The sequence below is a fragment of the Gouania willdenowi genome, chromosome 16, assembly GCF_900634775.1.
Source record: "Gouania willdenowi chromosome 16, fGouWil2.1, whole genome shotgun sequence".
NCBI lineage: Eukaryota > Metazoa > Chordata > Actinopteri > Blenniiformes > Gobiesocidae > Gouania > Gouania willdenowi.
Window position 1 is genome coordinate 15,744,055 of NC_041059.1, and position 25,498 is coordinate 15,769,552.

At 37.1% G+C, this 25,498-nt stretch overlaps 3 protein-coding genes across 3 annotated transcripts; all 3 read left to right on the forward strand.

Moving 5' to 3' along the window:
• Positions 1-5,442: 5,442 nt before the first annotated feature.
• On the forward strand, positions 5,443-11,330 carry LOC114477397 (metalloreductase STEAP4-like). Its single transcript, XM_028469655.1, has 10 exons — positions 5,443-5,862; positions 6,678-6,785; positions 6,861-6,931; positions 7,035-7,122; positions 7,784-8,062; positions 8,198-8,292; positions 8,393-8,503; positions 9,112-9,154; positions 9,262-9,426; positions 10,760-11,330. Exons 1-10 carry the CDS (start codon positions 5,662-5,664, stop codon positions 11,015-11,017), a joined length of 1,419 nt encoding a protein of 472 aa, XP_028325456.1. The 5' UTR covers positions 5,443-5,661; the 3' UTR covers positions 11,018-11,330.
• Positions 11,331-13,792: 2,462 nt separating this feature from the next.
• On the forward strand, positions 13,793-17,621 carry LOC114477399 (C-reactive protein-like). The gene is made up of 5 exons (XM_028469658.1): positions 13,793-13,891; positions 13,997-14,051; positions 14,683-14,785; positions 14,888-15,185; positions 17,222-17,621. The coding sequence occupies exons 2-5, from the start codon at positions 13,997-13,999 to the stop codon at positions 17,438-17,440; spliced, it is 675 nt and encodes a 224-aa protein (XP_028325459.1). The 5' UTR covers positions 13,793-13,891; the 3' UTR covers positions 17,441-17,621.
• A 2,868-nt stretch (positions 17,622-20,489) lies between these two features.
• LOC114477400 (serum amyloid P-component-like) lies at positions 20,490-23,774 on the forward strand. The gene is made up of 5 exons (XM_028469659.1): positions 20,490-20,578; positions 20,657-20,711; positions 21,321-21,423; positions 21,526-21,823; positions 22,886-23,774. The coding sequence occupies exons 2-5, from the start codon at positions 20,657-20,659 to the stop codon at positions 23,102-23,104; spliced, it is 675 nt and encodes a 224-aa protein (XP_028325460.1). The 5' UTR covers positions 20,490-20,578; the 3' UTR covers positions 23,105-23,774.
• Positions 23,775-25,498: the final 1,724 nt, after the last annotated feature.

Genomic DNA, 25,498 nt, shown 5'->3' on the forward strand with positions numbered 1-25,498 from the left:
ATTACCTGGGGACCATCTGCTCTGATAACCCCTTCACTGTAGAAAATCCATATCACTTCTCCCCCTCCTGATTTTCTTTTATAGTCTATGGTTGAGCATGGCAAGATTTATAGATCTATTATAAGTGTTTTAAAACAGTAGAATTACCACTACAGGATCATATTTAAAGACAAAGAAAAGCAACAAAAATGTAATTATTCAGATTTTTGATTAATATAAGAAAAGAGACAACAGGATGTCACTGTGTTACTGAGCCTCATTCAATGCACCCAAATTCATTAGCATAGACTTGTGGCTCTGATATACTCTGATTTCACTGAGACAAACTGAATCTTCTTAGTGTGCAGGTCTGTTGGTTGCTCCAATCACCTATTCCAGTTTATTTATTTAGTGCCAATTACAACAAAAGTAATCTCAAAGTGATTTCAAAACATAATATTTGTAATAAAAAGGAAAAAAACAACAACAAATCCACATGAACAACCGTAAGCGAAAGTGGGAAGAAAAAAATCCCTTCTAAGAGTTTTTCTTTTAAAAGGAAGAAATCTCCAGCAGAACCAGGTTCAGAGGTGGCAGCCATCTGCTTCGACTGGTTGGGGTTAGTGGACAGGAGGAAGAACGGAACAGAATAATGAGATAGACCATCAAAGTGTCCCAGACTAGTTGAGCCGTGAACCATTGATCAGGAACTGTCAACTCAAGCTTCAAGACACCTGAAACAGAAAAGAGAGAGAAGGGTGAGGAGAAGGTACAGACTGCTGATAAAACATGATACAAGAATAGAGTGGAATGAGAATGAATATGGGGTGGACATAAGTGTAAATAGTGTGTAAGCAGTGTAATGGGTATACAACCTTGTCATTTGTAACATCGAGATTGGATTATTCTAACTCCCTACCGTCAGAATGTCCTGGTAACTCACTAAAAAGTATCCAGTTAATTCAGAATGCTGCAGCTAGAATACTAACAGGTACTAACAGGAGAGAGCGTACTGCATTTCTCCAGTATTGGCTTCCTGTAAAATCTAGAATAGAATTTAAAATCCTCCTGTTAGCCTACAAAGCGCTATATGATCAAGCTCCTGTATATCTTAAAAACCTGTTAGTGCCCTATCGTCCAGGCAGGACACTCCGCTCTCAATCTGCTGGTCTTCTTGAAGTTCCTCAAGTGTCCAGAAATAGGACACAGGGCAGAGAGCTCAGCTACCAGGCTCCTCGCCTTTCGAACCAGCTCCCTGTCTTATTATGGGAGGCTGCCACCTTTAAAAAATAACTCAAAACCCACTTATTTGCTAAAGCGTACGTCGTATAATAGCAATAACCTAAAACGGACATGGTTTCATTGTTTTGGTCACAATCACAGACCATTACACGTAAATGGTCAGCACCTCAGACCATTGCGAGACCGTTAAATTCAAAACCTACTTATTTACTAAAGCATACTCCTTATAATTGCAATAATTTAAAATGGACAAGGTCCCCTCTGTGGTGATCGCTGAGATCACTACCTGCGCCCAGTACAAGACAAAACATCGTCTGTTGTGGTAGCATTTCAGAGCATGGTGGGGGCCGCAAGACATTTAATATTAATAATTAACCTAACCACTAGTTTAGTTTATTTGAGCTGTTTACATCCATTTACTTACAGTAATCACATCATTACACAGTAATGGAAGCTCAAAAGGAGTAGGTTGAAGCAAGGAAGCTTATGTGAGCCTACCCCTATATTCATATTCTCAGTACTCGTACATTTCACATTTGTATTACCATTGGGAACTCAAACAACTGCATCTCACAAATTACATCACATTGGAAAAGTTACAGTAAAAGTTGTACCTGTTTATGAATTACATTTTTTTTTAATTACAGTTGCATTTTCAATCATACAATAAATAACATAAACCTTACAAAATGCAGCATTTGACATGGTAAAAGCTTATAGCTACATTCCACATCAAGCGTATTTTGTGAAGGTTTTAAATAAGCAATTGGGTGTTGATCGAACAATATAATCATTGCTAAAACCATTGCTTAAGGCAAAGACAAGTGCAGCAGGTAAACATGTCCTGTTTCAACATTTTGTTGTAATTTTCCACTCTGAACTATTGCAGCCACTCACTTTTTTCCTGGAATGGTCATGGTCAATGCCATATATGGCATTATTGAAATCTTTGTGTTAACAGTTAAAAACTCACTTTCTGAATTACTTGAGATGTCATTTGTAACATTGTGATGTTGTTGAAAAACATGTTGAAAAGATTATGACGGCTCAACCACACTTTATGTCTGTATTAGTTATTGGAGTCAGGTTACACACTATCACAGTGACTGAGAAACGGATGACGTAAGTGAAAAGCATAAATTAGCCCTGCACATGAAGTTCGGGGCTCTTTCTCTTTGATTTTGCTCAAGATTCTGTTTTTTTCTTAGAAGGGTGTGGTTGAGCCCGAGATCTCGTAATGAACTGCTTCCTGCACAACAGGTAAAATAAAAGGTCAAGTAAGAATTTGAACTGTGATCCTTCCTATTCAACGAACACCCTGGAATAAGAATAGATTATATTCCAACAATTGTCACAAGCTTATAAGATTACTGTACATTGTTTGAGTTATGTTGTGAAGGATAACATTAACACCGCATACTACACATTGCTAGACCGTAGTGAGCAGGAATACAAGAATGTTTTATGTATTAATTGAGTATAACAATATCAAAAGTCAGTATGTGAGTGGTAAGTTGATTATTTAGTAGGCTTACTCATTCTATTATCCTATACTCATTTAGTTGTCCTCGACACCGACAAAAGTCACGCTTAGTGGTTACATTCGGCATATTGCGTTAAGATACTTATCTTTTATTGTTTTTTAAATTGATGTAAATTTACAGCACTTTTTAATTCACACTTTAAGTCATTCCATAAGTTCACACCTCTTCGAGTGACACATTGCACTAGGAACGAGTGTATCATGTTTTCCTGCAGTCGGTGCTTTCTCCTCGCCCTCCGCTCTCTTTTTTGTTTCAGGTGTCTTTATGCTGGAGCTGGCAGTTCCTGGTCGATGGTTCGCGGCTCAACTAGTCTGGAACACTCTGATGGTTTATCTCTCTCTCCTTCTGATTGTCCTTCTGTTCACTAACCCCAACCAGTCGAGGCAGATGACTGCCACCTCTGAACCTGGTTCTGCCGGAGATTTCCTCCTATTAAAAAAAAAATAGTTTTTCTTCCCACTGTCACTAAATGCTTGTTCATATGGATCTTGTTGGATTCTTTCTTTCTTACTATGAATTTTATATTGTTAAGGGCTTTGAGATGACTTTGTTGTATTTTGCGCTATATAATTAAAGGTAAAATTGAATTAAATTAAATAGCTTAACTGAATTGTAACTTAAAGCAAAATGTTAAAATTAAAGAAATAGTATAAAAGTTAATTTTAGTAAAGCTAAACTGAAATTCAATTACATAGGACAAGATGAGTTCGGGAGAACATTCCGTAATTTAAACTTTATTAAAATAAATGTATTAAAGTTTGTCAAAAGTTAATTATTGAATGTTGGGAATTTAATTTTGTCTGAGGAATGTTAACATTGAATGCATTTCAATTAAGTGAAAATGTGATTATTCCATTTAAATTTAGTTTAGTCTCAAGCTTAAATTAAAGTAACTAAGGTTATGAGAAACCTAATACATTTAAAAGCAAAAAGATAATTTGTGAGAAATTAATGTTTAACTCAAGCGTTTAAGTGCTGACGTTTGTTTGTTTTCTGTTACAATTCAAGGTTTAACACCTGAGAAACTGAAACTGAGAACCCTTCCCTGTTCAATGATAAAAATCAACCAATTCATCAATTAAGATATAAACAACTTTGTTGGAAATCAACTGCTTCAGTTCTTGACTTTGGTAGATGCTGAAAATCCCTTCAAGTGGGGACTTAAAACAATAGCTTGACAGTGTTTATAGGGTAAAAGTGCTCTGTGCTTTGAATAAGAAGCTTATCTATGGTGTCTATAACTGCATGTTTATTCTCAGCTAGTCATGATCACCTTAAAAAAGTGTTCAGACCTGACACTTGGGATGTTATTACCGTTACTGTGCAGCTCTGTTTTGATCATCAAAAATCCACCAACTCCATTTAAGAATGTTTGTTGTGCAGCTCTTTGATTTCTGATATTTACTTAGGTTTAAGTCGTCTCGTTTTTGTCTCAGAGTTTGATGCTTGATGCTCAGAACTTATGGATCAGTAATGGCTGTCCGCTTGACACAACACAATGAATTATTCATTCTGGTTAGATTTTTTCATTTACATTAACATGAATCCCTTAAGGATCCTTTTGCAGATTTTGAGAAATTTTTTTTACTTGTTTTACACTAATTTGTTTTGTGAAACTCTGAAAATGCTTCAGCTGGAATTCACTCATTTGTGTTTATTTACTGCCCAAGAAACCAAATTAGTGACACATTTCATGACACTATTTGATGTGTGTAAGTGCGTGTTTGCTAGTGTGTGAATGTTGGCTAAACTAATTACATTTGTCACATTACGACAGACTCACCTTCAAAAACAGACCTTTTGTAGGCATATCAGAGCAGAGCGAGTAATTGCAGCTCAGAACTGATCACTGCTTGTGGTAAACCTCAGCCTTAACAGAGCTATTTTGGACCTCTGCAAAAATAAAGACGGTTACACTCAGAGGCTGGCTTCAGTTATTAGGCTAAGAGCAATAATTACTCATAATGGCAACGTAAGAGCGTAGATTAGGCTCTAATTGTTAGGTTTGTCTACAAACTTTGTAATGCTCAGCTGACCCCAGGGACAGTGACTGATTGCATGGATTGAGTCGGTTCACTCCACCTTGAACAGAAATAACTGCTTGCCTTAAAAAGTGTCCTTCTCGCTTTACATTCATGTTAAAGTTTTTATGCACCTCATGTGAATCATTAAAATCCCCAGTTCTCATTATAAAGAATGTGCAGGAAACAGTGGAGTGGGTTGGAGCATTTCTGTTCATTGTATTCATAAAGTTTGACCTTCAACTAAATGAAAAATGTTTTTGATGAGTGTTCACTGAGACTACTGTATGCAGTTTACAGACTGAACTGAAAATCCAACTTAAGTCAACATTGTACTTGTTCCAAGCAGTTTATTTCATAGATTTGTTTTTAGCTCAATGCTGTTATTCACAGTAAATCACAATATATGTAGGCTTTCACATATTGCCCAATGTGTTTTTTTTTCAATTTCATCAGCAATTGCATAACACAAAAACCCCACAGAGTGCGTGCCAAATATTGAGTAACTTTGGTTTATACTGGTTCGGAAATTCCACCTCTAAAGAACAAAAAATAAACAAAAAAGTTTTGGTATTTCATAACCAAAAAAAAAAAAAAAAAACCAGAATGGTTACATAACCTCTGCCTGACAGAGCCACACACTCCTCCCAGTGAGTTTACCATTTTAGGCAACTTTAAGCCCTGCCTTGAGTGGGATAGGATGGACCAATACTAAAATACCACATCTGTTGTCCTGACAGTGATATTTCAAAGACAGCAGGGAAAAGTCTGAGAGGCAGTCACTTGATCCACTGCAGCTTGTTGCAGTGACATCTACCTGGTAAACCTTTTTTTTTTCTTTCTGTCTGTGAACATCAGCTGACAACCTGAGTAGCATGTCAACAGGGGTGAAGCCAGAGAGTGTGTCACTGTGTCCCCTTAACATGGCAGCTGCCCCAGAGCAGCCAGTGCTGTGTATCTTTGGGACTGGAGATTTTGGACGTTCTCTGGGTCAACGTCTGCTCCAGAGTGGCTACAGGGTGGTGTACGGCAGCCGCAGACCTCATAGCTGTGGACCTCTGCCTCCAGGAACCCAGGTATGCTGCATGTTGTGCTTACAGACTGTGGAGGACATATCGGAATGGTTTTATATTATGTCGTTGGCTTGTTTGTTTAATTTTTTTCAACACGAGTTATGCAGGATGGCCCGGAAAACAGCTCAAATTCCTTTGTTGATAGTAGTCAAAGTTCATGTCTGCTTTTGGAAAACTAAATTTGACCCTAACAGCCACTGAAAGCTGATGGCCACTGATCAGTTTTGTGAGGGTGTTTGCTTCCCTGATAACAAACGACACCTCTAAATGCTTCAGTAGGTTCCTGTGCCAAGTTCTCCTCTGGCTCCAACCAGCTGTTGGCAGTAGGAAACGCGCCTTTAGGGCAGCGCCATACTGTAGCTGACCTGCGAACTACCCATCCTAAAGAACCATCCAGTGTGCTAATGTGCTGTTGTATTGAATTTGAATGTTGTGCTTGTTGGTTTTTGTCACAATGTTTGATAAAGAGTTTTTTCATAATCCCAAACTCTGCCCCTCTCTACAAGGGCCCAGTTTGGTTTTTGCCTTTTTTTTGTACCTCTTCTTCTTACCCATTGTTTCATATTTCTCATCTATGAACCAGAGCGCTGCTCTTGTGGCTGCTCCCCATATCTGTCCCCCATGTGATATGTTATTGACTTTCATGTTTCTTGGTCGGGATGTAACTGAAACTGAATTGCCCCTCGGGGACAAATCAAGTTTTCTGAATCTGAATCTAAGTTCTGCATTTGAATCCAACAAAACATTTGTCAGTTATTAGTGTTAAAATGCATGATGGTCGTGTATGAAAGTATTGCTATGTATCTTTGTATTTTCAGGCAACAAGTCACGAGGCTGCCGCCCAATTTGCCAAACTGGTCTTTCTTTGTATTCACAGAGAAAACTATGACTTTCTGGAGACACTTGCACCTCAACTAAAGGGGAAGGTACATTTCTGCACAATCCAGTGCTTAATTCATTGCTAACCTTTCATCTACTCCGCTAATGTCTTTGATTGGAAGGTGCTGGTGGACGTCAGCAACAACCTCAAAAAGAATTTATATCCAGAAGCCAATGCGGAGTATTTGCAGAGGTAAGATACAAAATAATGGGAAAATAACTAAATATTGTCATATCATGTCATGTAACCATGTGGTTTGCTGACAAGAAATGAAGCAGGAACTTGTTGTTTCCAGGCTGATCCCAGGAGCTCATGTGGTGAAAGCTTTTAACACCTTGTCTGCCTGGGCACTTCAAAACGGACCATCGGATGCCAACAGACAGGTAGTAGCTGAGCCTGCAATTTTGGTTAAAATAATCAACTAATAAATGTGAAAACAACCTTTATATCTTGCTTGCTGACCAACAAGTTACTATGTTGTTCTAAAGAGAACTAGGTTATAGGGCCTACTGATATATCATCAAATTTACATTCCAACCTCAAGTAAAAACTAATCTGACAAATCTAATTTTAGAGGTAATTTGCACGTGTGCTATCTGCAAATAATGTTTCCTCAAATCTATCTGTTCCAAGCTTGACATTCTACATTTAGCTTTTTTTTTAATGAGCTGCGAAGCGTCAGGGTGCGTTTTTCTGTTTGTAGTTGTGCACTCTCAGAGAATAGCAATAATAACACAACACGGTATGCGTATGTGGGAGTGGATGCGCACGAGTTGGTGCGCTGAAATTAAGACATTGTCACTCTCATTTTGACGAAGCTGTTTAAGTTAATATAACCCCTTACTTACATCAGTTTTTGCTTGTTGTTCTTACACCTTGATCTCAATCTAAAGTTTACACAGACATCAAGAGTCACAACTACCCTTTTAGGCTCTGCATGCAGATACAGAAACATTAAGGCACAAATCATAAGATAATAAAGAAATATATTTACACATTAGACACTCATGATGTTTTAAAGTCAGGAATTTTCTTGTGCTGTAGGTTTACCTATGTGGAAACAGTGCAGAGGCAAAGCAGTCAGTAGCAGAGATTGCTGCCAAACTGGGCTTCACTGTTCTGGACAGGGGGTCTCTGTCTGCAGCCAGGGAACTGGAGGACTTCCCCCTGCAGCTTTTCCCAGAGTGGAGGCTTCCTCTACGCCTGGCTGTCGGCCTCACTGCCTTTTTCTTCTTCTACGAAGTCATCAGAGGCATTGTCTATACATATGTTGACCAAAAAAAGGACAACTCCTTCAGAATCATGGTGTCCATTGCCAACAAGGTGAAGACTGCCAATTTCTCACAAATTAGCACTTTCCTCTTTGGAAAAGGAGCCACCTGCTGGGCTTTAAAAATATACCTGCATGTAGGCGTAAGTCTCACAGTAATCTCCCTGGTGGTTTTCCATGTCTTTCAGGTGTTTCCCATTGTGTCTCTCATTATGCTGGCACTGTGTTACTTGCCTGGAATCATAGCTGCCTTCCTACAACTCTACAGGGGAACCAAATACAAGTCAGGGCTCATAAAATGAAGTGATTATTTCATAAATGTAGAATAACCAACACTTTCCAAGTATTGCATTGCAATGCACAAAATTCTGTTTCTTTTTCAGACGTTTTCCTGACTGGTTGGATCAATGGATGTTGTGCAGGAAACAACTTGGACTTCTCGCACTGGCCTTTGCTTCCCTACATGTACTGTACACGCTGATCATTCCCATAAGGTTAATTTACCAGCTGGAAATGTGCTCCACATATTGAAATAGTTTTCTATTATAATTATTATTGTTTTTTAATCACTGTTAGTTTTTGTTCTTTTGACACAAAAATAATATTATACATCACAACATCCATCCATCCATTTTTAAACCCACTTGCGCCTGACTCACAGGGTCGCGGGGGTCTGCCCCGTGCCAATTTCCGGCTCTCATTGGGCGCTGGGCGGGGGTACACCCTGGACAGGGCGCCAGTCCATCGCAGGGCAACACAGACAGACAACCACTCACTCTCATTCACTATATGGGCAATTTTAGAGACTCCAAATAACCTTACAGTCATGTTTTTGGATTGTGGGAGGAAGCCGGAGTACACGGAGGAAACCCACGCAGCACAGGGAGAACATGCAAACTCCACACAGAAAGGACCCAGGTGTCCAACCCAGGGCTTGAACCAAGAACCTTCTTGCTGTGAGGCAAACGTGCTAACCACTAATCCACCGTGCGCCCACATCACAACATACTACACTAATTCAATCCATTTTATCCAACTTACCCATATTTCTGATGATCAAACAATGTCCCCTGAACTGAACTCTTGTCATCCTTTTCCACAGATACTATGTGAGATACAGGATTTCCGCAAGTACAATCTCAAAGGTAAGCTGGTTGGATGAAATGTTCCTGCTTTTAGACTAGTTCATATATGTATTTTACGTAGTGCATTGCTGTTACAAAAAAGGGAGTTTTTTTTTACATTTTTGTAGATCACGGAGAACAAAACATCAGTGTTTGATACCACTTCAGCGTGGCGAGGTGACTCCTACTACTCGATGGGGATTCTAGGATTTGGCTTTTATATCCTGCTAGGGATATCCTCACTCCCCTCTGTCAGCAATGCTCTCAGCTGGAGGGAATTCAGCTTCATACAGGTGAATTCTGCCATGTATGCATGGGTCATATCAAATGAAGGGATAACCTAGCGTACACGTTTCAGTGTGTGTCACATTGATACATTATGAACACAAATTGTTTTAAGGTATGCAGCCAATGAACATTTGGCCCAATTACTTAGGCTTGTTTACTTGGACCAACATTATTAATCCAATGTGGTAAAGATCAGGTTCAAGGTCTCCCATACAGCAATCAAGTGACAAGAAGATCGTTGGTTCATCCTAAATGAAGTACAGTATTCATCAAATTAAACCAAACTGGCAGCTGAGCTCCAAAGAAAAAAGTTCTGCCAGTTTTTTTTTTTTTTTTTTTTTCCAAGTGAACTGTGATATTTTCTTTGTCCCTGCTACTACTAAGTTGTGCCTATTCATGCTCCAGGCAGTTGTGGTTTGGTGAGAGCAGAATTTCATATAGTGAAGCTGCTCAACCTGTTCATGTTATGAGGAAAACCTATTCTCAGATTCTTTTATTCACTTACCCTCAAGCCCTGACAGATGAGAACAATTCTGTGTCCCAGAATGAAAGAGCTGAATAGGCTGTAAGCTGATTTCAGCTTCTCGTAAAAAGTTATCGCTCGAAAGCATTGATTAAAAAAACAAAGAAAACACTACTTTGTGGCTTCTTTGTAAGGCACAAGTGTAAACCTTTTTTCCTATTTTGATCAATTGAAATAAAACCGTCCGCTCTTAAGAGCACAAATTCATAAGATTAATTGTCTCTGGTCTTTGGAGAGAGCAGACGTGTTTTCATTCGCTTCGATAACACGACCTTGGCTACAGCTGGCTACTGGTGAAAAAACCGCAGGGAGGCCCTTCAGAACCCCAAAAAAAAAAAAAAAAAAGTGAATGTAACCATGTCGGAAATAAACTGAATAAATAAAAATAAATAAATGAAATGAAACTAGGTCATATCAAGCTCATTTCCTCATTCTACATTTTCTTGGTACTTCTGCCCAAGTTAGAGCAGAACTTTAAATGTTAAGTTATTCACATGTAATTGAAGACTTCCGTTAGAGTGGGTCTGAGGGGTTTCTTTTTTCTTCTGTGTCTGTTTAAGCTGCTAATCCCGATAACTTTTTATTAGATAAAATCACAGTGAAGGTCTCATAGATCAATGAATTAACATAATTTACTCCAAAAAGAAAGGAAAACACTCAAGCTTGTTAGATCTTCCTGCAGGCAACTCATCATCAGCTAAAATGTAAATAGCATGTTTGATATATATATCTTTTGTATTTTAATGAATGAAGCATATTTTTGAGTTAACGTCAAGCTTTTGTATAACGTGCCTAATTTTGCTTCTGTCTTCCAGTCAAAGCTGGGCTACCTGACGTTACTATTCTGCACTCTTCATACCTACCTGTATGGCTGGGATAGGTTTCTTTACCCTAGTACCTACAAATGGTACACACCTACTGGATACATGCTGAGTCTTATTGTTCCAACTGTTGTCTTGGTGCTAAAACTGCTTCTCATGCTCCCCTGTCTTGACCGCACTTTAACCCGCATTCGACGTGGCTGGGAAAAAAGCAGTTCAGAAAATGCCATCGAAAAAGCTCTGCTAACGTAGACCTGTTACAATCATGGCCATTTTTGCAGACAATATTTGCACAGCATTACTGTTCTCATACCAGAACTTATAGCATTCATACTCATTACACTTAAATGGAAATAGTGATTTCATAGTGATTTCAGTTGTAATAACACGATACTACTACTATAGACATGCAATAGTCAGTTTAGGTCACACAAATATGTTCAACAGCTGGTTATATTTTGTATGTTTTTGTACTTTACTGAGAAAATTACATTTTGTTAATTTTCTTTGTTAATGCTCCCATTTGGTAAAAATTAACTAACTAATAAACGTTCTCCAAAGTAAATGTCTGGCCATCTCTGTCTGTACCGTTTTCCCTCTCTTGTTCAATTTATTTCAGGCTCAGTCAAACGTTGTTCCGTCACACTGTTCCCTCTCAAGAGTTCCTGCTTCAGTCTTATCTGGTCCTGTTCACTAGAAAACATTGGCATGTAGCACCATTTCCCCTGTGTCACAAAACTGATCTCATCACATCAGAGGAGGAAAACCTGTAAAGTATCCTCTCACAGTCCTCTGAAAGCAGGATTGCACTTTTTTATCAAGACAGGAGAGAATAGAGATCTCTGAGGTTTTTTTAAATCAGAGTTCAAAGGACAGGACTCGTATAATTATTAATACCGACACAGCCTGTTAATAATTGCCTAACATGCCAAAAATAAGGAAGGAGTATAACAGGAAAACTATAACTCAACTTCTAACACTGAAACTGAAGCAAACATAAAATCAAGAAGTAAAAAAGTACTCACATGGTAATCACATGGTATCTAATGTAAACACTGCACTGAAATCAATGACTAGACGTCTCATTCGGCCAAGCATGACTGCGCTCCCATGTTTGTTTTTAGGTATAAAATAGTGTATGAAAGTATTGCTATGTATCTTTGTATTTTCAGGCAACAAGTCACGAAGATGCCGCCCAATTTGCCAAACTGGTCTTTCTTTGTATTCACAGAGAAAACTATGATTTTCTGGAGACACTTATACCTCAACTAAAGGGGAAGGTACATTTCTGCACAATCCACAAGATTTTGTTTTTCGGTAAAACATTCAACAGATTTTATGTCTGACACTAGTACTAGCTACAGGTGAGAGGATAAAATGTCTACGCTCAATTTTTGCTTGCTTCTGGTACTCACTTGCATGTGAGCTGTTTGCAGGAGCAGCAGGCCTGCTAAATTTGACTTGTGACTAACTTAGAACAAACAACACTGAGAAACAGTATTACTCTGGTCATCTTTCCTCGAAGCTGTTCAATGAAAAGATCCAAACGAAATTAGAGAATTTTTTTTTTTTTTTTTTAGTAATAGATTCTTGAAATACCTGCATTGTTGCAGTTGGATGACAAAAGAAAAACTCTGTAAATTATTTTAACATAAATGTAAGACAAACAAAACACACAAACAGTCCTCTTGGCATAAGCAGTGTACATGGTGGAGGGTAGATGTGGCCTAATGGTTAAGGAAGCCAGCTTGGGACTGGAGGGTCGCTGATTGAAATCAAATGTAGTTTAATAATGAGAGCAGCACTAAGTCTTAGATTACTGCGATGTCTGCTGTGGCATTACTACACTCAGCGGCTCTTAACTCAGTGTCTAGACATTACTAATATAGTACATTCCCAGTAGTACAACTTGTAGGACCCGTAACCAGGAATATCAATCATAATTATTTACTTGAAAGCAGCAGACAAACAGTCCACAGTTTCAGGGTTCAAACGATGGCCATCTATTCTTGTAAAGTTTAAAAAATAGCACTAAAGTAAATCTGTAACCAAATTACTACCTTCAGCTCCTTCAGCCATGTTCTGGTGGAAACCTGCTCCTCAATTAAATTTAATCAAATTCCAACAACTTTATTTGTCCCTTACGGGCAATTCATCCCACAGTCTGCTACTTAAGAAATTAAACGAAGCGGGAAGGAACGTTTTTGCTCCCATTCTTTTTGAGCTAAACTCAAAGATGTAAAATGTCTTCTATGTACACAAAATGACAATTTCTCTCAAATATTGTTCAAAAATTGGTCTAAAACTGTGTTAGTGAGCACGTCTTTTCTGAGATAATCCATCCACCTCACAGCCATGTGGCATATCAATATGCTGATTAAACAGATTATTACACAGGTGTGCCTTAGCCTTTGTCATCAGAAAACTTACCAAGGTGGCTGCGTTCTGTGATGGCCCTGGATTTATTTTCCTTGAGGGGATTCTGTGTTTGAATTAAATAATGGTTTAAGAGTTATAGTACATGACGCCACTTCCACGTAGCCTTGAATGCTGAAACAAGACCAGCTTGTGTGTCTCAGTCTCATCATTTTGTTGGTTTTTTTCATGCTTTATCTGTCTTCTAATCCTCTGACTCAATTTGATTAAAGATTAAAGAAAAACTCCACAGCAAGTTACTTTCCAGATCAGAAGCATAATGTAGAAAGTTCAGGACATTTATGACTGACACAAGAAAACAACAGGCATGTGTTTTTACATTCATGAATGCATTTACAATGGTACAAGTTTAAATGTATGATATTTTGCATCCAGAACCTCTTAAGGCACCAAGTGCAATTTGTTGTAGTAGCTACAGTTGTGTGTAGAACTCACGGATGGAGAAATAGACGGATGGACATCTTAAAACTGGCATCACTAACACATGACATACTGCAAAAACAAGGCAGTGATTTTTGTCAAATCATCAGGATTTGTTTCCGCAGTAATAAGTTGAGTAACAAATACAGAAGCAGAAGCTGATCATAAAGAGGAAATGGATACATGAACAACAAAATAAAGGAGTGAGGACAAAGGAAAACTATATCCAATTCATTGCTGCCCTTCTAACACTGACACTGAAGCTCTAAGGTAAGATCAAGAGATGAAATTAATTATTTCTCTTTATATACGTATATATATATATATATATATATATATGTTTTGTTTTTTTTTAAACTTTCTATTTTGTGTCAGATGAAGCTGCTGTTTGTTCTGGTGATGCTGACAGCAGAAGCTGCAGGTCTTGAAGGTATTCCTTTCAATCAGTTTTACTATTTACTATTTGTTTGAAAAGCATTAATTAATTAATTAATGACGCACAGTTGGAACTACTGACCTTCTAATTTTAATGTAATACACCTTATTAGAAAAAACAAACAGTGTTACTTTTTGTTATCGACTAAAAGCAAAGAACAAAAAACGATTTAAAATGCATGTATCATTTCATAAAATCGTGTTGAATTTGATCATTCTCTACTTGGCAGCTGATGTGCAGCAACAAAGAAGGATTTTGATTTTAACTCTTGCTGAAGTGCCCAAAGTGATTTTGAACAGTGTAGGGATTTAAAACCAATGTCCGTCAGTAAACAGTAAACTTGATCAACAATTTGTATTTGTTCCCATAGTAACAGCAGTGAAATTTAACCGAAGAGGGAATTATTTAAAGGAATAAAGATTAAAAAAAAAAAAAAAAGTTACACAAACGTTAGTTTTCTCACACTAACGAGAACAACACACATCTTGACTGGTGTCCTGTCGTGAATGATCCACACTTACTTTTTTAGTCCCTGGAGAAAATATCTGGTAGACCTCAATGCTTTTTTATAAGGTAAGCAGGTATGGAACATACATTAATGTATTCCTCTACTCTTTCATTTCAGACCTGTCAGGTAAAATGTTCACATTCCCAGTGCAAAACAACAAGGCGCATGTGAGGCTTACTACAAGCCAACAAGGATTAAATGCCGTAACCGTCTGTCACAGGTAAGAACCAGATTACATAACTCTGCAACAACCTGAACAATCTCTGAAAGTGAAAGATACATTATGTCATGCTACATTTACATTTATTTGTCACACCTACAGATCCTTTACAGACCTCAAGAGAAACCATGTCCTTTTCTCCATGTCCACAAACTTATTTTCAAATGAGTTCTTGACTTTTTGGGATGAAACAAACAAAGAATTGGAGATTCATGTCAAGGACGTGAAAAACGAGTACCGAGGGCTCAACTACAAACCAAACATGTGGCACTCTGTTTGTGGCACATGGGACTCAGTGTCTGGTTTGGTGCAGCTGTGGTTCAATGGACAACCCTTGATTCGGAAATTCGCCACCTCTGGAAGTCAAATGACAGGAAAATCTATAATCATTCTGGGACAGGTAGAGCTTTGATTGATTATGACCACAGTCATCCACCAATGCTGAATAGACCAGATATGTACAGTCATTAGTGAGTGCTGTTTTAACACTGAGGGTGTTGAATTTAACATACGCTTTCTAGCACTCTGTAGAATTTATATTCTACACTGGTCTCAATGCTAAAAAAAATTAAACACTATTCAGTGTAAATTTACACTAGTGTCAGAGTCAATGAACTGACAGCATGCAATTCAACACAGTGTGTGACAATGTTTAAATAACCATAATTTACACATTCACATTCCCAATTTATTGACAATTAAAGCAGCAGAGTCAAATGCATTTTAGTCTGGGGGCCATATACTGTTTAATACTTTTTATAGGTCCAGAAATATCTAATTTTCTCATTACTGTGAAACATGTATCAAAATGTCTTAAATTCGTGGAAAATGTTCTTTAAATTTTCTATGAACACTCAACAAAAATATAAACGCAGCTATAGTTGCACGATACCCACGGTACCCCGCGGTGACAAAATGTAACGATTCCTACAATACTATAAAATTCTACACAACGGTACCATAGCAGCGGCCTCTACTCTCCTCCCGGCTTCTCACTGCACAGTCTAAGCTCACTGCACGCTATTTACTTGAAAACATACCAACATGGCAACCAAACTCCACAGATGCTGAATGATTAGCTGTTTGCCTGTTACTGGTGACGTGTGATAGCTGTTTCCGCACACTGGGTCCGCCCATCTGTTAGCTGATTGGCTGTTTGTGTGTTTCTGCCAGTATGAAGGCACTGGAGACAGCTCCGCTTCGACAGAAACTCGCTTCAAAACAAACAAAAAGCTAAAGTTCTGTCTCGCCTGGACGCGTGCACAGCTTACAGTCACAAACACGAGACAACACATGGCAGAAGCACCGGCGAGTCTGCCGCGGCGCCGTCAGTGGCATCACTAATTTTGCTCAAAAAACCAAACTCCAAAAGTCCCATTTGGAACTCTTTTGGCTTTCAATGAGGCAGAGATGGTAAAGCAATAGGAGATCCACTATGCAGGCGCTGCCACCAAGCAATAGGAGCCAAAGGAGGGAACACTTTGCGTTTGTTTTTCCGCACAGACTCAGAGGGATATTTTTTTAATTTTATTTACAGATATTTACAATGTACAAACAATATACATACAAAGCAGGAATCACATCCAATCTCATAAGACACCAGTGACGTCACCCAGAAAATGCATACAAATATATTTTTCACAGGAAATCAGTTCCTGTTTATTGTATTTTATCCTCAATGGTTTATTTTGTTGGAGAAGAAGCATTATTGTCTAATAGTTAGAAAAAGAAAAAAAAAAGACAGTGAATTTGTTATCCTAAGTTGATTATTTATATTAGTTAAACATAAATTGATGTGCAAAGGAAACTGAATGATTATGTTTTCAATTTCAACCATGTAAATTCTAACTTCATTTATTAGTTTTTTTATTGCTTATATGCTTTTGTTTATATACTCTTATCATGCACCAAACAACACTATAAGTAATTAATATAATTCTAACTTGTACAAATACATTGCAGTTCATAAAAATAATAATAATTAAAAAAAAGGCTTCTGTGATACTTTGTCTGGTATAGTATCGTGGTTATTTGGTACTGTGACAACTCTAAACGCAACACATTTTGATTTTGCTCTCATTTTTCATGAGCTGAACTCAAAGATCTAAAACATTTTCTATATACACAAAATATTTCTCACAAATATTGTTCATAAATCTGTCTAAATCTGTGTTAGTGAGCACTTCTCCTTTACAGACATATTCCATCCCACCTCACAGGTGTGGCATATCAAGATGCTGATTAGACAGCATGATTATTGCACAGGTGTGCAATATATTGGGTGTTGATATTACACTGAATCAATTTACTTTAACTCTAACACTGAAGCATTGTTATTGGTGATTTTGCTGTGTAATCACGTTTTAAATATGGTTATATCTAAGATTTCTGCACAGTATACATTTGATCATTCAAATCTGTACATTTTTCCCACAGGAGCAGGATTCACATGGAGGAGGTTTTGACAATAATCAGGCTTTCGTTGGCATGATGTCAGATGTCCATATGTGGGACTACACTCTCTCTACCTGTGAGATCCAGAAATACATGGATGATCTCAACTTCACCCCAGGGAACATGCTGAACTGGAGGGCGATGGAGTACGAGATAACAGATAAAGTGTTGTTGGAAGATAAAATGAAACTATGTCAATAGAACAACAAACGTATTTGTGTCAACACAAATTTATTACCTGTACTTGATACAAGGCTTCCTTTAAAATGCTTTGGCTGATTTGTTTGATTAGGTTGTAGTTTGTGCCTTCAGTTTATCTATAACTACACCTCTCAGTCCAGAATAATCACGGGGGGGGGGATTTTTTTTTGGGGGGGGGGGTTTACAGTGTTTGTGTTTAAATGGTGATTCTGAGGCCTGTATTGTATATACCCTACATGTTTATCCCTGATTTCTTATAAGAAAATAAGCATTCTCATAATTTTAAAATACATTTACAGCAATAGTCATTTGATTTTTAATTTTGCTATAATCAAATTTAAAAGTGTACCTGATTCATTAAAATCTAAACATTTACTGTATAAATGTATGTGTTTCTATTTTTTTAATGTACTATTTACTTTTTCCCAGTGGAAAAAAAAAAAAAAACATAAATCCACCGCATTTTAAACTATTTTTTTAATCAAATTGTTATTTGTAATATGACTAATGGCACAAGAAAATATTATTCCTAATAAAAACTGTTCCATTGATAAATGTTTTCCAAAAGAAAGCTTTGCATTTGAAAAAAGGTATTTACCTGAGCGAAGCTGTTACATGATAAGAATGTGAAATGTCCTGATGAGAAACTACTGCACAGTCTCTAATAATAATTAAACAAAATGTGGATGATCCATGGCTTGTTCTAGAATAATCAACAGAGATAAAAAAGACTGTTAGCGTCATTCTACAACAGGAAACTGGAACTAATCTTAACAACATAAAATACTCTGAATATATATTCACACCAAAGTTGATTACAATCATTTCCTATTCAAACACTTCTTAATGTTCAATTCTGTGTTATTGTGCTATCTGTCTTTTACTCTGCTGTTCTTCCAAACACTTGAATTTTGTCTTTCAACACGGCTCACTAAAAGGTAGATATGTTGTAAAATGGGAGAGCTCGTAGAATGTGATGTGAGCTTGTGCATAAAAAATCCACAAATGGTGAAATAACTTTCATGCCACAAATGATGGGAAAAAAAATGCATAGACTGATATTTACACAAATAAAATGACAGCTGAAAACTATCAATCCAATATTATTTTGCATGTTTTTTAATTACTTGCATCAATTATCGTTTACAACCACAACTCTCCGGTTACGGCTTCTCAAATCTGCGGCTACAGAAACACAAACTACTTTTCTTGTGTGAATCTGCGCTGCTTGACTTTGGCAACACATTTTGAGAGACGTCTGTTGCAAAACAGATTTGTACTGTAATGCAATTTAAAACTGTAGTAGTTAACTTGTAATGCCAACAAGAGCCCTACTATTGCAAATGGTGACATTTTGAGCCTCACTAGATCACTAGTAAGACTAAAATGACATGAACTCATGTTACTAGTTGCCTTTTTGCTCTCAATAGTTAACTAGTGAACATTTAGAGCCTCACTAATAAACAAGTAAAATGTGTAACTGCATCACTAGTGATACTAGTAGACATGAGGGCCTGACTAGTTAACTAGTAAACATTTTGAGACTCACTAGTTAACTAGTAAGGTTAAAAATAGTAAACTAGTGCAGTCAAAAACCTCACTCGTATAGGAAACTGAGCTTTGATATCAAAGATATCTAATATATGTTCAATCGGCTTTCCATAGGAGGGGCGATTGACCAATCAGAAGGGAGGAATTGGAGAGGGAGCTGTGTCGCTTAACACCAGCCGGTGTTATAGGACCAACATTAGTCATTTTTCTGCACTGTAAAGGCAGCATGCTGAAATTGGCCTCCACATATTTTTTGAAAAAGGTTGTTAGAGTAATTTCTTAACAAAAAAGAGTCATGGAGAGTGCTTCTCCTTGTTAAAATTTAGGTAAACGGTATGTAGAGATGAGGATCGAGAGCTGATAGCTGACACATTGGCCAAGTTATTAATGTATTTTACAAAATCTACAATCTGTATAATGTGCCGAAAAACAATAAAACAATGAACATGTATGTGATCTGTAACATAAAAATAAAGAAACACTTCGCTTCCACTGGGAGTTGATTCTGCGTCATTGAGAAAAACAGAATCCATAAGTTTGCTTTGTTAACCGCTTGGCCACCAATTCCTCCCTTCTGATTGGTCAAGCCCCCTCCACACACACAGGAGTGTGGGAGGAGGGGGAAGGGGGTATTTCTTCAGGTTCAAATTTGTTTTGCTACAGACGTCTCGCAAAATGTGTTGCCAAAGTCAAGCAGCGTGGATTCACGCGAGAAAAGTAGTTTGTGTTTCTGTAGCGGCAGATTTGGGAGAAGTTTTAACCGGAGAGTTGTGGTTGTAAACGATCATTTACACAAGTAATTAAAAAACATGCAAATAAATGTTGGATTACAGGTTTGCAGCTGTCATTTTATTTGTGTAAATATCAATCCATACATTTTATCTCCATCATTTGCCATGAAATTTATTTCACGTGTGTGGATTTTTTATACACAAGCTCACATCACATTTTACAAGCTCTCACATTTTGCAACATATCTACCATATTCTACCCTGGGTCCTGTTCAATAGAAAACATTTGTACACCACACAATTCCTCCTGTTTCACAAACTGATCCCATCACATCAGTGGAGGAAGGCCTGTTAGTGTGCTCTGTCATAAGGAACACATTTGTTACAGGACAGATGAAAGAAATACTCCACATCAAGTTACTTTGCAGATCAAAAGGATAGTTAAGATAGTTCAGGACTTTTATGACTGACAAAAGAAAATGAAAGGCATGCATTTTTACATTCATGAATGCATTTATAACGGTACAAGTTGAAATTGATGATATTAGTATCTAAAAACTGTTAAGGCACCAAGAGTAATTTATCTTAGGACCGACGGATGGAGAAATAGACGGATGGACAGCTTAAAAAAGGCATCACTAACACATGATATAAAAACAGGGCTTAGTCAATTCTGTCAAATCATCAATCTTTGTTTCCACAATATTAAGTTGAGTAACAAACAACGAAAGCAGAAGCTGCTAATAGAAAAAAAAAGGGGAAATGGATACACGAGCACCACAATAAAGAAGTGAGGACACAGCAAACATATAATCCTTTTCATTGCTGCACTTTCAACACTGACCCCGAAGTTAAGGTAGGATGAAGAAATAAAAATGAACTAATTAATTATTTTTATGGTTATCTTATCGTTTGACTTTCTATTTTGTGTCAGATGAAGCTGCTGTTTGTTCTGGTGATGTTGACAGCAGAAGCTGCAGGTGTTGAAGGTATTCCTTTCAATCAGTTTAACTATTTGTTTGGAAAGCATTAAACAAGGCAGATATGATGTACAGTTGGAATTACCGACTCTACAAATTTAAAACATTTACCTTATTTAAAAAATAAAAAAAAAACTATGTTGTTATCAACTCAAAGCAGAGAGCAAAAAATGCTTTAAAATGCATGTCTATTAGCAAATATATAATTTGATTAAATCACTGCGTTGGATTTGAGCCTTTTTTACTAAGCAGCTGTTGTGCTGCAACAAAGAAACATTTGGATTTTAACTCTTGCTCAAGTGCCCAAAGTGATGCTGAACAGTATAGAGAAAGAGATTTAAAACCAATGTCCTTTAGGTCAGTGTCAAGACATGTTATTTAAAAGAAATGTAATAAAACCTGAAATGTAATAACTGGTCAATAATGAATCAAAAGTGTTGAGCCCAAAATGTAATTTTAAAAAAAACCCAAAATGTTACAACTGGTCATTAATGTAACAAGATGCTGAGCCCAAAACATAAAAAGTGCTCATTATTACAATATGAGAGTCCATCTCTCTAATATATTTATTAGAGAGATGAACATGAATGAATGTATTCCTCTACTCTTTCATTTCAGACCTGTCAGGTAAAATGTTCACATTCCCAGTGAAAAACAACAAGGCACATGTGAGGCTTAATACAAACAAAGAAAGCTTCAATGCCGTAACCGTCTGTCACAGGTAAGAACCAGATTACATAACTCTGCAACAACCTGAACAATCTCTGAAAGTGAAAGATACATTATGTCATGCTACATTTACATTTATTTGTCACACCTACAGATCCTTTACAGACCTCACGAGAAATCATGTCCTTTTCTCCATGTCCACAAACTCAATTCCAAATGAGTTCCTGATTTTTTGGGGTGGAGCATTGAAAGAGTTGGAGGCTCATATCAAGGATCAGAAACTAAAATACCAAGGGCTGAACTACAAACCATACACATGGCACTCGATTTGTACCACATGGGACTCAGTGTCTGGTTTGGTGCAGATGTGGTTCAATGGACAACCCTTGATTTGGAAATTTGTCATCTCTGGAAGAGAAATGACAGGAACACCTATAATCATTCTGGGACAGGTAGAGCTTTGATTGATTACCACCACAGTCATCCACCAATGATGAACAGACCAGATGTGTACAGTGCATTACATTCAATTTAACACAGAAGTTTGACAATGCTTAAATTACCATATTGTTGGGAATTACCAATTTATTGGGAATTACTGTAAAGCAGAAGAGTCAAACTAATTTTAGTCTGGAGGCCATATACTGTGTAACAATTTGTCCAGAAATATCAAATTTTATCATGTAACACTTAAATATTGTACAGAAGTCATTGAAGTAAATACGAAAGTGATCTGGAATCTGGTTTTCAAAATGTCTTAAATTTGTGGCAAATTTAAAGTAGTCTATGTAGTTTGCTTTGCAGGAAGTTTTAAGTAATTACATGGTTTTAGAAAAAAAGCAGTATTTGCTCATCAATCAAACAATCACGTAGCAATTATTTTTTTGTTGTAATTTTTATTTTCAAGTGGCCGATTATGGAGAGCCAGATTTAGCCTGTAAGCCTTGAGTTTCAAATGTCTAGCTTAAAGTGTCCTTTTAAATATATTGGGCATTAAAATTACACTGAATTAATTTACTTTTATTCTAACGCTTAAGTAGGCCTGCACGATATGACGTAAAAACCAAAATCCTTTAATTTTCAAGCTAAATTGCAATGTAAAATATTTTATCTCGATATTTCAATTTCTCCTCCCAATCACTGTATGAATGTTAATTCAACCCTTTGGTGCATAAAATGACATCAGTATGGTGATTGAATTAGACCCTTATATTGATTGTTTTCTGGATGGGCGGGGGAGTCCGCAGCTTGGTGTGTGAGGAGCACCAGGAGAGTGAAAGAATCTCAGAAGATAGCAAAGCATTTTTGTGACAATCTGTACTTGATGGTCACAATATAGTAATTTCATGAATCTCGGATGGAACAAGCCATGATGTGTTTTTGATATATCGCCCACTATAACACAACATTATTACTGGTAATTTTGCTGTGTAATGAAGTTTTGAATAAGGATAAATCAATGAATTTTGCATAGTATACATTTGATAATTAAAATATGTAAATTTTGCCCACAGGAGCAGGATTCACATGGAGGAGGTTTTGACAGTACTGAGGCCTTCATGGGCATGATGTCAGATGTCCATATGTGGGACTACACTCTCTCTACCTGTGAGATCCAGAAATACATGGATGAGCTCAACTTCACCCCAGGGAATGTGCTGAACTGGAGGGCAATGGACTACCAGATAACAGATAGAGTGGTGTTGGAAGATAAAATTCAACTATGTCATTAGACCAACAAAAGTATTTGTGTCAACACAAAGTTATTACCTGTACTTAATACAAGGCTTCATTTAAAATGACTTGGCTCTAGGTTGTAGTTTGTGCCTTCAGTTTATCTATAACTACACCTGTCAATCCACACTTAATGTGCACTTGGTTAGAATAACCAGGCTCCCTATTTACAGTGGGAAAAGGAAAACTGTGGAAGAGTTACTGTATTTCAAGACTAAAGACTACTGATAGCTTTCACAAGTTCTGACTAACCACAGACTCTCAAATGGACAGTAGAGTGGTCATACTGGGGAATGTTTGACCAAAGAAGAGCCTGGAACTTCCCTCCTCTACAGATCTAGACTTTATAAGGATGAGGGCAGCAGGAGTCTAGAATGTATGTTTGTACTTTACTTTTACACACATAATTCCTTGGTTACATCACAATGTGAACACGTTCTACCAATCTGAAGATATATGATGGGAGACTTACAGTGTTTATGTTTAAATGGTGATTCCGAGGCCTGCATTCATTGTAAATACATGTTAATCCTTGATGTCTCGTAAGAAAAGGAACTTTCTCATAATTTTGATTAAAATCTAGAGCCAAATAGTCATTTGATTTCATAATCAGCGATAATATAATTTAACTGTACCTGATTCATTAAAATCTAAACATGTATCATGTCACAATTTGTTTCTTCTTTTTTCTTTTTGTTTTGTTTTTTAATGTACAAGTTATCTGTAATATTTTCGTCCAGTTTAAATTCAAATTCAGCACATTAGTAAATATTTTAATTAAATAGTTATTTGTAATATGACTAATGATATGAGCAAACATGATTCCTGATATTTCATCACATGAGTAATGAAAGCTTGTTTAATGGATACATGTTTTCCAAAAGAAAACTTTGTATTTGCAAGAAGTTATTTAACTGAGTGGTGCTGCTACATGTAAAGGAGGTGAAATATCCTGATGAGAAAAATCTGCAGAGTGTCTAATAATAATTAGAAGAAATGTGGATGATCTATAGCAGGGGTCTTCAACGTTTTCCAGGCCAAGGACCCCCAAACTGATGGAGAGATGGAGCGGGGACCCCCTACTTATATATATTGTATAAAATTGTGTTTTATATTAAACTGGTCCTATAGTGCCATGTATAAATGTACTATTGTGCATTCAATACTAAGATATTCAAATAACACACAGGTTTATATATTCTTGTTTTTAGTTTAAACATGTGCAAGGTACAGTGAGTAGGGTGGCCATGCCACTGCCATTCATAAACATAACATAACATAATAAACTGATACCTGCCAAGATCAACAATGTCTGTCAAATTGCATGTAACAACATTTTGCATAAAAGCTGTTCAAATGGACATTTTTGTTCAACATAAATGTGGAAACAAAAAATATTGATGCTTGTTAGTGCCACTGGCATGCATAAACATACCTGTTGTCTTGCATACAATACTGAACTATTAACATAATTGACAGATTCATGTTTTAACTTTAAACATACATGTAGTATGGGCAGTGAATCCTCAAACCAACCAATCAACCAAAACTTTCGCGACCCCCCTGCAGTACCTCCGCGGACCCCCTGTTGAAGACCTCTGATCTATAGCTCATTCTAGAAGAATCGCCAGGGGTAAGAAGACTGTTAGAATCGTTGTAGAACAGGAACCTAGAAGTCATGTAAACAACATAAAGTACTCTGTGAAGATATATTCACACCAAAGTTTTTAATACAATTATTTCCTATTCAAACACTTTTTAATGTTCATTTCTGTGTTGTTTAGCTATCTCTTTTACTCTGGTGTTCTTCTAAACACTTGGATGTAGTTTTATGAGTTTAAGAGCAGAATGTTTTTGTTGTTGCTTTGCTTTGCTATATTATGTTTTACACCCAATTCTTCCTATTCAGTATCACGCTGTGCTGCTGTAATGAAAAATTCACAGTGATATGAAACATTCATATTCTGAATCTCTAAAGAATAGAGCTGCAACTAACAATTATTTTTGTAGTCGACTAATCAATCAATTTTTTTTTCCATTAGTCGACTAGTCTAGTGGTGTAAAAAAAAGTCCATTTCTGTGTCGACAAATTTTTCTAGTAGACATTATCGATTATGTCGACTAATCATTGCAGCCTTATGCTGCGTTCACACTGAATGCGTCTTCTGCGGCACCGGACGCATCTGCCGCACAAAACGTACCGCAGGTTTCACAGGATCAAAAAATTTACCCATTTGCTTTGTATGCATGTCTGAAGCGAAGCCCCGCCCACCAGCAACACATCCAACTCTGTGAGTTTCACTGCCTGCTGAAGCGAGGAGCTGCGCTCTTTTTTCTCCTCTCATAAACATAAACCACCAGTGAAAAAAGCCGGTGTGATTAGCGGCTAATGC